We start from the raw sequence: 14,410 nt of genomic DNA on the forward strand, positions 1-14,410 counted from the left end.
GTCCAGACCATTGCTCCACCCCTTTAGGGACTTCTTCCCATCCCAGGGTGACCAAATGGTCCCCTACATGAGGACGATGCCCCTTCGGCCACCCCCAGAGTGCGGGCCACAATGAAAGACCTGTTACCTAGACTATTAGATTGTTGTGGGCAGGGAACGTGCCTGTTTTTTGTTATAGTGTACTCTCCCAAACGCTTAGTACAGTGCTCTGAACACAGTAAGCTCTCAATAAATATGATTGAATGAATGAAATCCTCGTGCTCAGCTCAATTGTCGCCCCCAAAGCTTCTTTGAGGGCAACTTATGAGCTGCCTCGAAGGGGGCCTAGCCATATGGAGCAGAGCTAAACTGACTGTCCTGACACTTTCACAGCTAAGACTGGAGCCCCTCTCAGTCCCACAAGGTGCAACTGCAGCTTTGGACTTGGGCGGAGGCATATGCGAGGAGCGGAGAGGACATTAGTGTCCCTCTGGGGCCTCGAGACAAAATACTTTTGGACGTGCGACTCCACGGAGTTTATCAGACGCAGAACTTGGGGGATGAGGGGTGCCCAAATTCCCTCTTCCAGTGGCCCAAAGGGGAAGCCTGCCGCTATCCCAGCCCTCCCGGCCGGCCCCCTCCGGTGTAAGGGAAGCAGTTGTCATGCTCCAAAGCCAGGCTGCTACAACCACGCGGCCATGATGAGCTCGGAGACAAACTAGGCTTTGAAATATTACTCTGAAGGCGACGCTTTCTGGAAGCGGAGGCCAGCCATCTGTTGGAGAGGACGTCTCTATCCAGAGCTGAGGGAACACTAAATGTCAGAGGCAGTCACGTGTTGGAAGGTTTGAAGGTCCCAGGTCTCGGGGTTATTTTTGACCGGCTCATGACATAATTTTATGAAATGTTGCACTGGAAGGGCACGGAAAGAAAAGTCGCCCTGGAGCATCTGCTTTAGACTCCTTTTGTGGAGCAGAATGAGCTTCTTCTCTTCTCTTCGATGACTTTGGGCCGCGCCGCCTCCCTGGAGCTGTGGCCTGGAAGAGTTGGGTTACAGGGGGCACATATGAGCCTGGTGGCTAAAATTTGAGAGCTAAAGACTCAGTGAGGCCCAATCTTCAACTACGTGATCGAGAGAAAGACCGCTGGCAGATGAGCCTGGCAGGCAACAGGCATGAGGAAGGTTTACTCTCTGGGTGAAATGTACTTCCCAAGCACTTAATTTGTACTTCCCAAGCGCTTAGTACAGTGCTCTGCACATAGTAAGCGCTCAATAAATACGATTGATGATGATGATGAAAGTTGACAGAGCAAGAAAGGGCAGGCTCAAAAATTGAGCAGGAGGCGAAAAAATCATCCCAGTCAGGCAAAAGCTTCCCGCATAAACCCTCAGCCACATCCACATGCCGGGATAGGGCCTCCGCAGCAGGAGTCTCAATGTTTGAAGACGGACAATGGCTAGGTATAATATAATACCTCGTTTTTGCCTTTCCCCTTCCCACCAACCTCTTCCTCCACTCTCATTTCTGCCTGGCCTCTCTCCCTCTTCTTAGCCAGCAGATCACCATTCCACCTGCCTCCAGAATCCTTCTAAGATCACATCTCTTTCTGGAGGCCATCTCTGATTAATTCTCTGAGTAATTCTTTTTGGTCGCAGGTGGTCGCAGTCCCTGTCCCACATGAGGTTCACGTACTAAGGAAGAGAGAACTGGTATTGAATCCCCATTTACCAGCTGAGGGAACTGAGACATGGAGAAGTTAAGTGACATGCCCACAGTCACATAGCAAAGTGGCAGAGCCAAGATTAGAACCCAGGTCCTCTAACTTCCAGGCCCATGGTAACTAGGCCACGCTGCTTACCACATTTCTCTACAACTGCTACTTCAGTACTTGTATGTCACGTTAGCCTTGGGTATTTACATTTCCACTGTAGCATTTGATGAACGTATCTTTATATTTAATTGCTTCCTCCCACTAGAATTGCAAGACTGTCAGTGCCTCAAAGGCAGGGATCATGTCTATTAACTCTATTGTACTCTCTTAAGTGCTTAGTACAGTGCTCTGTGCACCAGAAGCACTCAATAAATGCTATTAATTGATTAACTGATGTATTATATATTCTATAGATAATATAGTATAATAATCATTTCTAAAAATAATGCCACTAGTGAAAATAGCACCGGGAGATGAAAACAGCAAATGGGACAGCGTGTGTGTGTGTGTGTGTGTGTGTGTGTGTGTGTGTGTGTGTGTGTGTGTGTGTGTACTTCTGTGTGTGTGTACTTGCACACACAGAGCATGGTTGTGTCTGAGGGTCCCACATTGGTCTTTTCAGTCATACATCATCATAATAATAATAATAATAATAATAATAATAATAATAATAACAATGACATTTATTAAGCACTTATTATGTGCAAAGCACTGTTCTAAGCACTGGGGAGGTTACAAGGTGATCAGGTTGTCCCATGGTTGGATCACAATCTTAATCCCCATTTTACAGATGAGGTAACTGAGGGTAACTGAGGCCCAGAGAAGTGAAGTGACTTACCCAAAGTCACACAGCTGACAAGCGGCGGAGTCGGGATTTGAACCCATGACCTCTGACTCCAAAGCCTGTGCTCTTTCCACTGAGCCACACTGCTCCCTACAGGCCCTCAAGAGGTGAATGTCACCCTCGGCAGTGAAGCAACTTGAAGTAGCATGGCCTAGTGGAAAGAGCCCAGGGGCTAAGAGTCAGAAGACTTGGGTGTGAATCCCCAATATGATTCTTGCCAGCTGGGAGACCTTGGGCAAGTCATATCTCTTCTCTGGGCCTCAGTTTCCTCATCTGTAAAATGGCGATTCAATGCCTATTCTCCCTTCTGCTTAGACTGTGCGGCCCCTGTGGGATGGGGGTTGTGTCTGATGTGATTTTCTTGTATCTTCCCTAGTGTCTGGTGCACAATAAGCACTTAACAGTTTCCACAATGATTGTTATAATAATAATGATGATATTTGTTAAGCACTTACTATGTGCCTAGCACTGTTCTAAGTGCTGGAGTACCTATAATCAGGTTGTCCCACGTGGGGCTCACATTCTTAATCCTAATTTTACAGATGAGGTAACTGAGGCACAGAGAAGTTATGTAACTTGCCCAAAGAAACACTGTTGGCAAGTGGCAGAGTCGGGCCCTCCTCTGAACATAAAGGGCACCTAGATACCTGCAATGTGATAGAATTCCAGGCAACCAGCCTCTAATAATAATAATAATAATAGTGGCATTTATTAAGTGCTTACTATGTGCAAAGCACTGTTCTAAGCACTGGGGAGGTTACAAAGTGATCAGGTTGTCCCACAGGAGGCTCACAGTCTTAATCCCCATTTTCCAGGTGAGGTAACTGAGGCCCGGAGAAGTGAAGTGACTTGCCCAAAGTCACCCAGCTGACAACTGACAGAGCCGGGATTTGAACCCGTGACCTCTGACTCCAAAGCCCGCGCTCTTTCCATTGGGCCACGCTGCTTCTCCTCTGCACCCCAGGTGGAATCCTCACTTCCAATCTTGACAAACATACTAAAGTCCTGGTAGTAAAATAATAATAATGGTCTTTGTTAAGCACTTACTATGTGCCAGACACTTTTCTAAGCACTGGAGTGGATACAAGCAAATTGAGTTGGACACAGTCCCTGTTCCACCTCAGGCTCACAGTCTTAATCCCTATTTTACAGATGAGGTAACTACTGCACTACAGAGAAGTGAAGTGACTTGCCCAAGGTCACTCAGCAGATGAGAAGAAGCGTGGCCTAGTGGATATTCATTCAATCATATTTATTGAGCGCTTACTGTATGCAGAGCACTGTGCTAAGTGCTTGGGAAAGTACAATACAGCAATAAAGGGAGACAATCCCTGCCCACAGAGAGCTCACAGTCTAGAGTGGGGGGAAACGCACATCAATACAAGTAAACAGACATCAATATAATTAAATAAAATTAAATATACATAGGTGCTGTGGGGTGGGGGGTTGGGGAAAGAGTAAAGGGAGTGAGTCAGGCTGAAGTGGAAGGGAGTGAGAAATGAAGTGGGGCTTAATCTGTGAAGGCCTCTTGGAAGAGATATGACTTCACTAAGGCTTTGAAGTGGGAGAGATTGATTGTCTGGCAAATTTGAGGAGGGAGGGCGATCCAGGCCAGAGGTAGGATGCCGGCGGTGAGACAGGCAAGGTCGAGGCACAGTGAGAAGGTTAGCACCAGAGGAGCAAAGTGTGTGGACTGGATTGCAGAGGGAGAGAAGGGAGGTGAGGTAGGAGAGGGGAAGGAGATAGAGCACTTTAAAGATAATAATTGTGGTATTTGTTAAGCACTTACTGTGTGTCAGACACTGTACTAAGCGTTGGGGTGAATATAAACAAATTGGGTTGAACATAGTCCCTGTCCCTCATCAGGCTCACAGTTGCAATCCCCATTTTTTGGTTGAGGTAACTGAGGTACAGAGAAGTGAAGTGACTTGTCCAAGGTCACACAGCAGACAGGTGGCAGAACCGTGTCCTTCTGACTTCCCATGCTCTGTCCACTATGCCATGCTGCTTCTTACGAGCATGGGTGTCAGAAGGACCTGGGTTCTAATCCCGGCTTCACAACTTGAACGTTGTGTGACCTTGGGCAAATCACTTAACTTCTCTGTGCCTCAGTTACCTCATCTGTAAAATATGGATTGAGACTGGGAAACCTATGTGGGACAGGGACGGTATCCAACCTGATTATTGTGTATCTACCCCAGCGTTTATTATTGTTATTATTGTTGTTATTATTATTATTCCAATTATTATTATTATTATTACTAAAGAGTTCCATCCCAGGGTCCCTGCACAAACCCCCTGACCCCTCTGCAGACAAAAAAAAGGCATAGGTCATCCTGCAGTTCATCCCTCACTACGCCCTGCCATTGAGGCTGCTCTCAGCCCCTGGAGCCAGAGGAGGCTCTCTATCCTGGTCTTGCTCCATCGTCCCCAAGTCATCATCATCATCATCAATCGTATTTATTGAGCGCTTACTGTGTGCAGAGCACTGTACTAAGCATTTGGGAAGTACAAGTTGGCAACATATAGAGACAGTCCCTACCCAACAGCGGGCTCACAGTCTAAAAGGGGGAGACAGAGAACAAAACCAAACATACTAACAAAATAAAATAAATAGAATAGATATGTACAAGTAAAATAAATAAATAAATAAATAAATAGAGTAACAAATATGTACAGACATATACACATATATACAGGTGCTGTGGGGAAGGGAAGGAGGTAAGATGGGGGGGGTGGAGAGGGGGACAAGGGGGAGAGGAAGGAAGGGGCTCAGTCTGGGAAGGCCTCCTGGAGGAGGTGAGCTCTCAGTAGGGCCTTGAAGGGAGGAAGAGAGCTAGCTTGGTGGATGAGCAGAGGGAGGGCATTCCAGGTCTGGGGGATGACGTGGGCCGGGGGTCGATGACGGGACAGGCGAGAACAAGGCCCAGGGAGGAGATTAGCGGCAGAGGAGAGGAGGGTGCGGGCTGGGCTGGAGAAGGAGAGAAGGGAGGTGAGGTAGGAGGGGGCGAGGGGATGGACAGCCTTGAAGCCCAGGGTGAGGAGTTTCTGCCTGATGTGCAGATTGATTGGTAGCCACTGGAGATTTTTGAGGAAGGGAGTAACATGCCCAGAGTGTTTCTGGACAAAGACAATCCGGGCAGCAGCATGAAGTATGGATTGAAGTGGGGAGAGATACGAGGATGGGAGATCAGAGAGAAGGCTGATGCAGTAGTCCAGACGGGATAGGATGAGAGCTTGAACGAGAAGGGTAGTGGTGTGGATGGAGAGGAAAGGGCGGATCTTGGCAATGTTGCGGAGCTGAGACCGGCAGGTTTTGGTGACGGCTTGGATGTGAGGGGTGAACGAGAGAGCGGAGTCGAGGATGACACCAAGTTTGTGGGCCTGTGAGACAGGAAGGATGGTAGTGCCGTTAACAGTGATGGGAAAGTCAGGGAGAGGGCAGGGTTTGGGAGCGAAGACAAGGAGTTCAGTCTTGGACATATTGAGTTTTAGGTGGCGGGCAGACATCCAGATGGAGATGTCCTGAAGGCAGGAGGAGATGCGAGCCTGGAGGGAGGGGGAGAGAGCAGGGGCAGAGATGTAGATCCGGGTGTCATCAGCGTAGAGATGATAGTTGAAGCTGTGGGAGCGAATGAGGTCACCAAGGGAGTGCGTGTAGATCGAGAACAGAAGGGGACCAAGCACTAAACCTTGGGGAACCCCCACAGTAAGGGGATGGGAGGGGGAGGAGGAGCCTGCAAAAGAGACTGAGAATGAACGACCAGAGATATAAGAGGAGAACCAGGAGAGGACGGAGTCTGTGAAGCCAAGGTCAGATAGCGTGTTGAGGAGAAGGGGGTGGTCCACAGTGTCGAAGGCAGCTGAGAGGTCGAGGAGGATTAGGATAGAGTATGAGCTGTTGGATTTTGCAAGCAGGAGGTCATTGGTGACCTTTGAGAGGGCAGTTTCCGTGGAATGTAGGGGACGGAAGCCAGACTGGAGGGGGTCGAGGAGAGTGTTGTTGTTGAGGAATTCGAGGCAGCGCTTGTAGACAACTCGTTCAAGGAGTTTGGAAAGGAATGGTAGGAGGGATATGGGGTGATAACTAGAAGGTGAGGTGGGGTCAAGAGAGGGTGTTTTTAGGACTTTAGAAAAAGTCAGACTTTTGGGATCTGGGGGGAAGGGGAGGAGGAGGCTGGGATCTGGTACTGTGGGGGTAGGAAGTCTGGGAGATACACCGTAACCAACTAGATGTGATTAAGGCAGTTTCCACCCAGAAGGGCTCTGGAGGGAATTAAGTGGCCGGGTCTTGGCTGGGATGTGGTGCGGACTGTGGCCTGGACTGGGCCCGGGGCCCATCTTACCCTCTGTAGGACTATCCCGGAAACAAGGAGCGTCAGAGCAGCATGGCCCGTTGGATAGACCAGGGCCCTGGGAGTCAGAAGGACCTGGGTTCTAGTCCCAGCTCTGCCACTTGTCTGCTGTGTGACCTTGGCCAAGTCACTTCACTTCTCTGTGCCTCAGTTACCTCTGTAAACTGCACATCTGTAAAATGGGGATTAGGACTGTGAGCCCCACATGGAACAGGGACTGTGTCCAACCTGATTATCTTGTATCTACCCCAGTACTTAGAACAGTGCCTGGCACATAGTAAGTGCTTAGCAAATACCATCTCAAGAACAAACAAACTCGGATTGAACACTCTCAGGGGTGGGCAAAGGGGTTGGGGGTGAAGTGAGGCTTTGGGAAGTAATATTTGCACTCTAGGGACAAATGGGGCTGGGGTTGGGGAGGAAATCATTGTTGAGGGAGAAGGAGTAACCAGGGCAAGTCGGAGTCACTTTTTGGGTCTGAGAAGCAGCATGGCTTAGTGGAAAGAGCACGGGTTTGGGAGTCAGAGGATGTGGGTTCTAATCCCATCTCTGCCACTTGTCACTATGTGACCTTTGGCAAGCCGCTTAACTTCTCTGTGCCTCAGTTACCTCATCTGTAAAATGGAGAATAAGACTGTGAGCCCCATGTGGGGCAACCTGATTACCTTGTATCTATCCCAGAGTTTAGAACAGTGCTTGGCATAGAATAAGCCCTAATAAATACTATAATTATTCCAGCACTTAGAACAGTGGTTAGCACATAGTAAATGGTTAACAAATGCCATAATCATTATTATTAATTATGATCTTCCATTCCTTCCTTCCCTCCTTCCTCACCCACCTCCCTGTCCTGATCTGTTTCTAAGGTGTGTGTGTGTATGAGTGGTTGGGGGTGGTAGATAGGTGGGGGAAGTCCACAACATTACTTTCTCTTCCTCCATATCTCTTGCTCCATTCAGGTAATGGCTTTGACCCCCGACCTCAGTGGTGGACTCCTGTATTGGCTCATGCGGGAGAACCAGTGGACACACCTGTATAGCACCCCTCTGCGTGGCGAGGAGTAAGTACTGGCCTTTGGGGTGACACGGGGGGCAGCAAGGAAACTGGTGAACAGGACAGCCTGGTTTAGGGCAGATCTGTGGTGAGCGATTCCTTCTGGTGGGTTGGAGGGCATCAGGGATGGAGAGGGGAGAATTAGGGGGATGGGATGGACCATCCCGAACTACAAGGGTGGGGGTCCAGGGTGTCATCCTTCCATGGTCAAAGCACAGGAAGCAGTGTGGCCCAGTGGAAAGAGCCCAGGCCCGGGAATCAGAGGACCTGGATTCAAATCCCGGCTCTGCCAATAACCAGCTGTGTGACTTTGGGCAAGTCACTTAACTTCTCTGGGCCTCAGTTACCTCATCTGTAAAATGGGGATTAAGACTGTGAGCCCCCCGTGGGACAACCTGATCACCTTGTAACCTCCCCAGCGTTTAGAACAGTGCTTTGCACATAGTAAGCGCTTAATAAATGCTATCATTATTATTATTAATCCCAGTTCCACCCCTTGTCGGCTGGGTGACCTTGGGCAAGTAACTTCACTCTCTGTGTCTGTTACCTCATCTGTAAAATGGGGATTAAGACCGTGAGTCCCATGTGGGACATGGACTCTGTCCAACCTGATTAGACTGTATCTATCCCAGTGTTTAATACAGCGCCTGGGACGCAGTAAGCACTTAACAAATACCATAAAAAATAAAAAAAGATCCCGGAGCCAGTGTTAGAGGCATCCAGAAAGGACCCAGTTTGGGTAGGCTAAGGGAGTGAGCCAGGGTGGCGTGGCTCAGAGACGTGCATTCTTACCACATGATTTATGTGGTCTTGATAACTGCTGTGCTCGTGGCTCCATGGGCAACTGCCCTGCAACCAACTGCCAGCCATAAATCAGGTTCCCTGGAAGATCAGAGATAAAGAGAGTCCTGGCAATCAGCTCTGAAGGGCGAGAGGCATATGCCGCGGGCAGGTTTGGAATACCGGGGGGGTCTAAGCTGAGAGACATATCTAAGATGGTAAGCCGATGCCCCAGTAATCATATATTTATTTGCTAGGCTGGAGATGGGATCAGAGGGAAGCGATTCGATTTCCCCCAGAGGAGGTGGGACGGATGAAGTCACAGGAAACCCAGGAGAGAGGCATCGGACCCCTGGCCTTTAGGAAACGCTGGCATATCTCGCAAGGTCGCTGGGAGGTTCTCCTTAGAGACCGGCCTGCAAAGGGGAGGCTATCAACACTCATGCTCCTCTTTTGTTCTTTTTTCTAATGGTATTCATTAAGTGCTTAATATCTGCCAGGTACTGAACTTAACACTTGGGTAGATTCAAGATAATTGGGTTGGACACAGCCCCTGTCTCACATAGGGCTCTCTGTCTTCATCCCCATTTTGCAGATGAGGGAATTGAGACCCAAAGAAGTTAAATGACTTGCCCAAGGTCACACAGCAGACAGCATGGCATTCATTCATTCAGTTGTATTTATTGAGCGCTTATTATGTGCAGAGCATCGTACTAAGCTCTTGGAAAGTACAATTCAGCAACAGAGACAATCCCTGCCCACAACAGGCTCACAGTCTAGATCATGGTCTTGGGAGTCAGAAGGACCCGGGTTCAAACCTGGCTCTGTTGTGGGAACTTGGGCAAGTTGCTTCACTCTGTAAAATGGGGATTTAGACTGAGTCCCACATGTCAGGGACTGTTCAACCAGATTTGCTTGTATCCACTCCCCCATTTAGAGCTGTGCCAAGCACAGAGAAGCAGCGGTCGGAGAAGCAGCATGGTGTAGCGGATAAAGACTGTGAGCCCGCTGTTGGGTAGGGACCGTCTCTATATGTTGCCAACTTGTACTTCCCAAGCGCTTAGTACAGTGCTCTGCACACAGTAAGTGCTCAATAAATACGACTGAATGAATGAATGAATGAATAAAGCACGGGGCTGGGAGTCATGGGTCCTAATAATCCCTGCTCGGCTACTTGTCTGCTGTGTGACCTTGGGCAAGTCACTTCACTTCTCTGGGCCTCAGTTATCTCATCTTTAAACTGGGGGTTGAGACTGAGAGCCCCACATGGAACAGGGACTGTGTCCACCTCGATTCGCTTGGATCCATCCCAGTGTTTAGTGCAGTGCCTGGCACACAGTAAGCGCTTGACAAATGCCATCATCATTATTAACAAATAGCAGCATTATTAACATTATTATTGGTACACTGTCTGGCATATAGTAAGCCCTTAACAAATACTACAATTATTGTTATTATTATTATTATTATTATTAATACATGACATTCATTTATTCAGTTGTATTTATTGAGCGCTTACTGTGTGCAGAGCACTGTACTAAGCGCTTGGGAAGTACAAGTTGGCAACATATAGAGACGGTCCCTACCCAACAGTGGGCTCACAGTCTAGAAGGGGGAGACAGAGAACAAAACAAAACATATTAACAAAATAAAATACATAGAATAAATCTGTACAAATAAAATAAATAAATAAATAAATAGAGTAATAAATACATACAAACATATATACAGGTATATAGCCGGGATTAGAACCAGGTTCTCTGACTTCCGGGCCTGTGCACTTTCCAGTAGCCCACGCTATTTCCGTCACCCATGGAACGACCGAGGCCCTCCAAGAACTCACAAAGAGTGACGATTTACTTGGCCCACAACTTGGCTGCGGACCCCCGCGGGTGAGGCTGGACAACTTGTGAGTGTGCTGGCCGGTCACTCTCTCACAGGACGGAAAAAGAGCTGAGGAAACAGTCCCACTGCTGGATATGGGTTCTAATCCCGGCTCTGCCACCTGTCTGCTGTGTGACCTTGGGCAAGCCACTTCACTTCTCTGTGCTTCAGTTACTTCATCTGCAAAATGGGGATTTAGACTGTGAGCCCCATGTGGGGCAACTTGATTACCTTGCATGTACCCCAGCACTTAGAACAGTGTTTGGCACATAGTAAGTGCTTAACAAATACCATAATAATAATGATAATAAATAAAGCTACTTAAAACGCACTTCCTCCAGGAGACCTTCCCATAGTACCACACACAGATTCCAGCTCCCTGCTTTCTGTAAACTAGGACTTTACATTTCTCTTCATTCCCTTGTGACTTTTCCGTTTATCTGCTTCTACCAGTTGTCCTCTGCCTCTTCATTCATTCAATTGTATTTATTGAGCACTTACTGTGTGCAGAGCACTGTACTAAGCGCTTGCCCCGCCCTTGCCATCAGCTTGTCTGCCTCTGCCCCAGGGGCTAGGAGTGAGCTGAGCCCTTGCTAGTGGTGGTCATAGGTTAATATTGTGAACTGATTGGTGTCTTTCAGCCCATGGGGCTGGGCTAGGCACTTTGAACGGGTACAGCTAAAGAGCAGTATTTTTCCCTGAGGAAGCCGGGGAGCCATTGGATTCAGAAAAATTCCTCCTATATCCCCGGTGCCCGGGCAGTATTGAGGACCGGTCTAGTTCTGTGGTATGTAAGTTCCTTGTGGGCTGGGATCACGATAACCAACCATATTGTATGGTATTCTCCCAAGTGTTTAGTCCAGTGCTCTGCACATAGTAAGCGCTCAATAAATATTCATTCATTCAATCCTATTTATTGAGCACTTACTGTGTGCAGAGCACTGGACTGATCACTGGGGAAAGTACAATACACCGGTAAACAGACACATTCCCTGCCCACAACGAGCTCGCTGTTGGGGTCTTCCCAGGGTGGAAGGGGCCAACGTGACCGAATTTGCAGCGTGGAGTCTCTCGGCCGTCTCCCAGCCCGCGCTCACCTACTATAGCGGACGGCTCTTCTGGATCGACGGCCTGGGGTTCCTCACCTCCCAGGAAGTCGCCCAGAACACCGCCGTCCCCGTGTCAGAGCCAGCCGAGTTTGCCCGGTTGACTCTGGTCCACCAGTCCCTCAGACCTCTGCCAGGTATTTCATTCTACCTCCTTGCCCCTCCCCACCCGTCTCTGCTCCTCCCCACTCCCAGCGAGAGCCTGCTGTCCGGCTGCTATTCTTGACCGCTGGTTTCTAAGGAAAGAGGGCGACCCTCCAAATTTAGATTGCTGACTCCAAACCACCTAAGCCAGTGCTCCAAGAAGTCCAACGAGAGTGGTACTGTATTTCCAATCGGTCCCTGGGTGATTAATAATCTCTCCCGATAGGGGAGAAGCAGCATGGCCTAGTGGATAGAGCGTCAGCCTGGAAGTCAGGAGGACCTGGGTTCTAATCCTGACTCTGCCACTTGTCTGCTGTATGACCTTGGGCAAGTCATTTAACTGCTCTGGGCCTCAGTTATGCAATCTGTATAGTGGGGATTAAGACAGTGAACCTCATGGCGCAGTGGTTACAGCATGGGACGGGAGTCAGAAGATCATGGGTTCTCTCCCAGCTCCATAACTTGCCTGCCGTGTGGGCTTAGGCAAGTCACGTCACTTCTCTGTGCCTCAATTCCTCATCTGCAAAATGGGGATTGAGATTGTGAGCCCCACCATGGGACAGGGACTGTGTCCACCCTGATTTGCTTGTTTCTACCCCAGGGCTTAGCACAGTGCCTGGAACATGGTAAGCACTTAACAAATGCCAGACTGTTCCAATCTGGTTACCATATAGATACCCCAGCGCTTAGTATAGTGCCTGGCACATTGTAAGCACTTAACAAATACCATTAAAAAAAAAGCTAATCACAGCAATCACTATTTGTCTTCTTTCCCCTCTACTCCCTCTCCTCCTTCTCCCTCTCTCCTCCCAACTTCTCCTTTTTCTCTTTCCCTATCTCCCCGTTTCCCGGTCTCTCGGCTTCCCCTGTCTCCTCCCGAACCACAGGAAACACTTCCTCCAGGCCAGAGGTCATCCCCACCTCTGTTCCGGCATCCTCATTTCGGATCGATGGGAATGCTTCCAGCTTTCGGGTCCTGTGGAGCCCCCCACCGCCTCTAGGATGGGGTGCCATTTTCTACTGCGTGGAGCTTGGAGCTTCCCCCAAGGTATGTAATGGAAAACGGTTCCTGTTTCACGCTCTGGTCCATCAGTCAGTTTCTCAGCCAGTCAGTCTACCAGACTGACAAGAAGCAGTGTGGTTTAGGGGAAAGAGCACAGGTTTTGGAGCCAGAGGTCGGGGTTCTAATCCCGGCGCTGCCACTTAGCAGCTGTGTGACCTTTGGCAAGCCGCTTAACTTCTCTGTGCCTCAGTTGCCTCATCTGTAAAATAAGGATTAAGACTGTGAGCCCAATGTGGGACAACATGATTACCTTGTATCTACCCCAGTGCTTAGAACAGTGCTTGGCACATAGCAAGCACTTAACAAATACCATTATCATCATCATTATTATTATTACCAGCCTGTTGTCACTCTGCCTAACTCTCTTCAGGTTCAGGGGGCTGAGCAAAGTCCCTGGGGATTTGCGGTGAAATAGTAGTAGTCCCTGCCTTCCAGGCATTTATGGGGCAGGGGAGTTTTTTGCGGTCCAGAGGAGGATGCTTAGTACAGTGCTCTGCACACAGCAAGTGCTCAATAAATGCAACTGACTGACTGAGGCTGTTAAGCCCTCCACAGAATCCCAGCTTCTAAGGGGTCCACGGACCAAAGCTCCTTCCTATTCAGGACTTTCCTCCAACCTCCAGAATGGCCACTGCGCCCTATTTGTGCCCATGACAGCCAGGTAGAGCTGTGAAAAGCAATCTTCTGCCATCTGGCATGGCCTCCAGTCTGGGCAGTGCCTTTGCTCATGTCTGTCAATCAATGGTACTTATTGTGAGCTTGCTGGGTGCAGAGATGCCCATCAGAGTTTACACAGCGTGGCTTAGTGGAAAGAGCCCGGGCTTTGGAGCCCGAGGTCAGAGGTTCAAATCCCTGCTCTGCCAATTGCCAGCTGTGTGACTTTGGACAAGTCACTTCACTTCTCTGAGCCTCAGTTCCCTCATCTATAAAATGGGGTTGAAGACTGGGAGCCCCCTGTGGGATAACCTGATTATCTTGTAACCTCCCCAGTACTTAGAATGGTGCTTTGCACACAGTAAGTGCTTAATAAATGCTATCATTATTCCAGAGCTTACAGCAGTGCTTTGCACATAGTAAGCACTTAACAAATACCATAATTATTATTACTCTGCCCACACCTTGCTCTGTTTGCCCCAAAGATCAATCGATCGATCATTATTCCAGCGCTTTGCACATAGTAAGCGCTTAACAAATGCCATAATTATTATTACTCTGCCCACTCCTTGCTCTGTTTGCCCCAAAGATCAATCAATCGATCATATTTATTGAATGCTTACTGTGTGCAGAACACCGTACACAGTCTAGCAGAACGGGTAGACAAGTTCCCTGCCCACAACAAGCCTACAGTCTAGAGGGGGAAGCCAACATTAATAGAAATAAATATATTACAGATTGGTACATAAATTCTGTGGGGCTGAGGGAGGGGTGAATAAAGGGAGCAAATCTGAGTACAAGAACGGCACAGAAGGGAATATTCCTTTAGCCAGTC

At 48.7% G+C, this 14,410-nt stretch overlaps 1 protein-coding gene across 1 annotated transcript in view; it reads left to right on the plus strand.

The window, feature by feature from the left end:
* ROS1 (ROS proto-oncogene 1, receptor tyrosine kinase) overlaps positions 1-14,410 on the plus strand; it is a 144,532-nt gene that overhangs the window by 56,447 nt on the left and 73,675 nt on the right. The window contains 3 exon segments of the mRNA XM_038762676.1: positions 7,851-7,951; positions 11,637-11,851; positions 12,746-12,942. Coding sequence (XP_038618604.1) covers positions 7,851-7,951; positions 11,637-11,851; positions 12,746-12,942 — 513 coding nt within the window.

Source organism: Tachyglossus aculeatus, chromosome 2, assembly GCF_015852505.1.
Source record: "Tachyglossus aculeatus isolate mTacAcu1 chromosome 2, mTacAcu1.pri, whole genome shotgun sequence".
Lineage (NCBI taxonomy): Eukaryota > Metazoa > Chordata > Mammalia > Monotremata > Tachyglossidae > Tachyglossus > Tachyglossus aculeatus.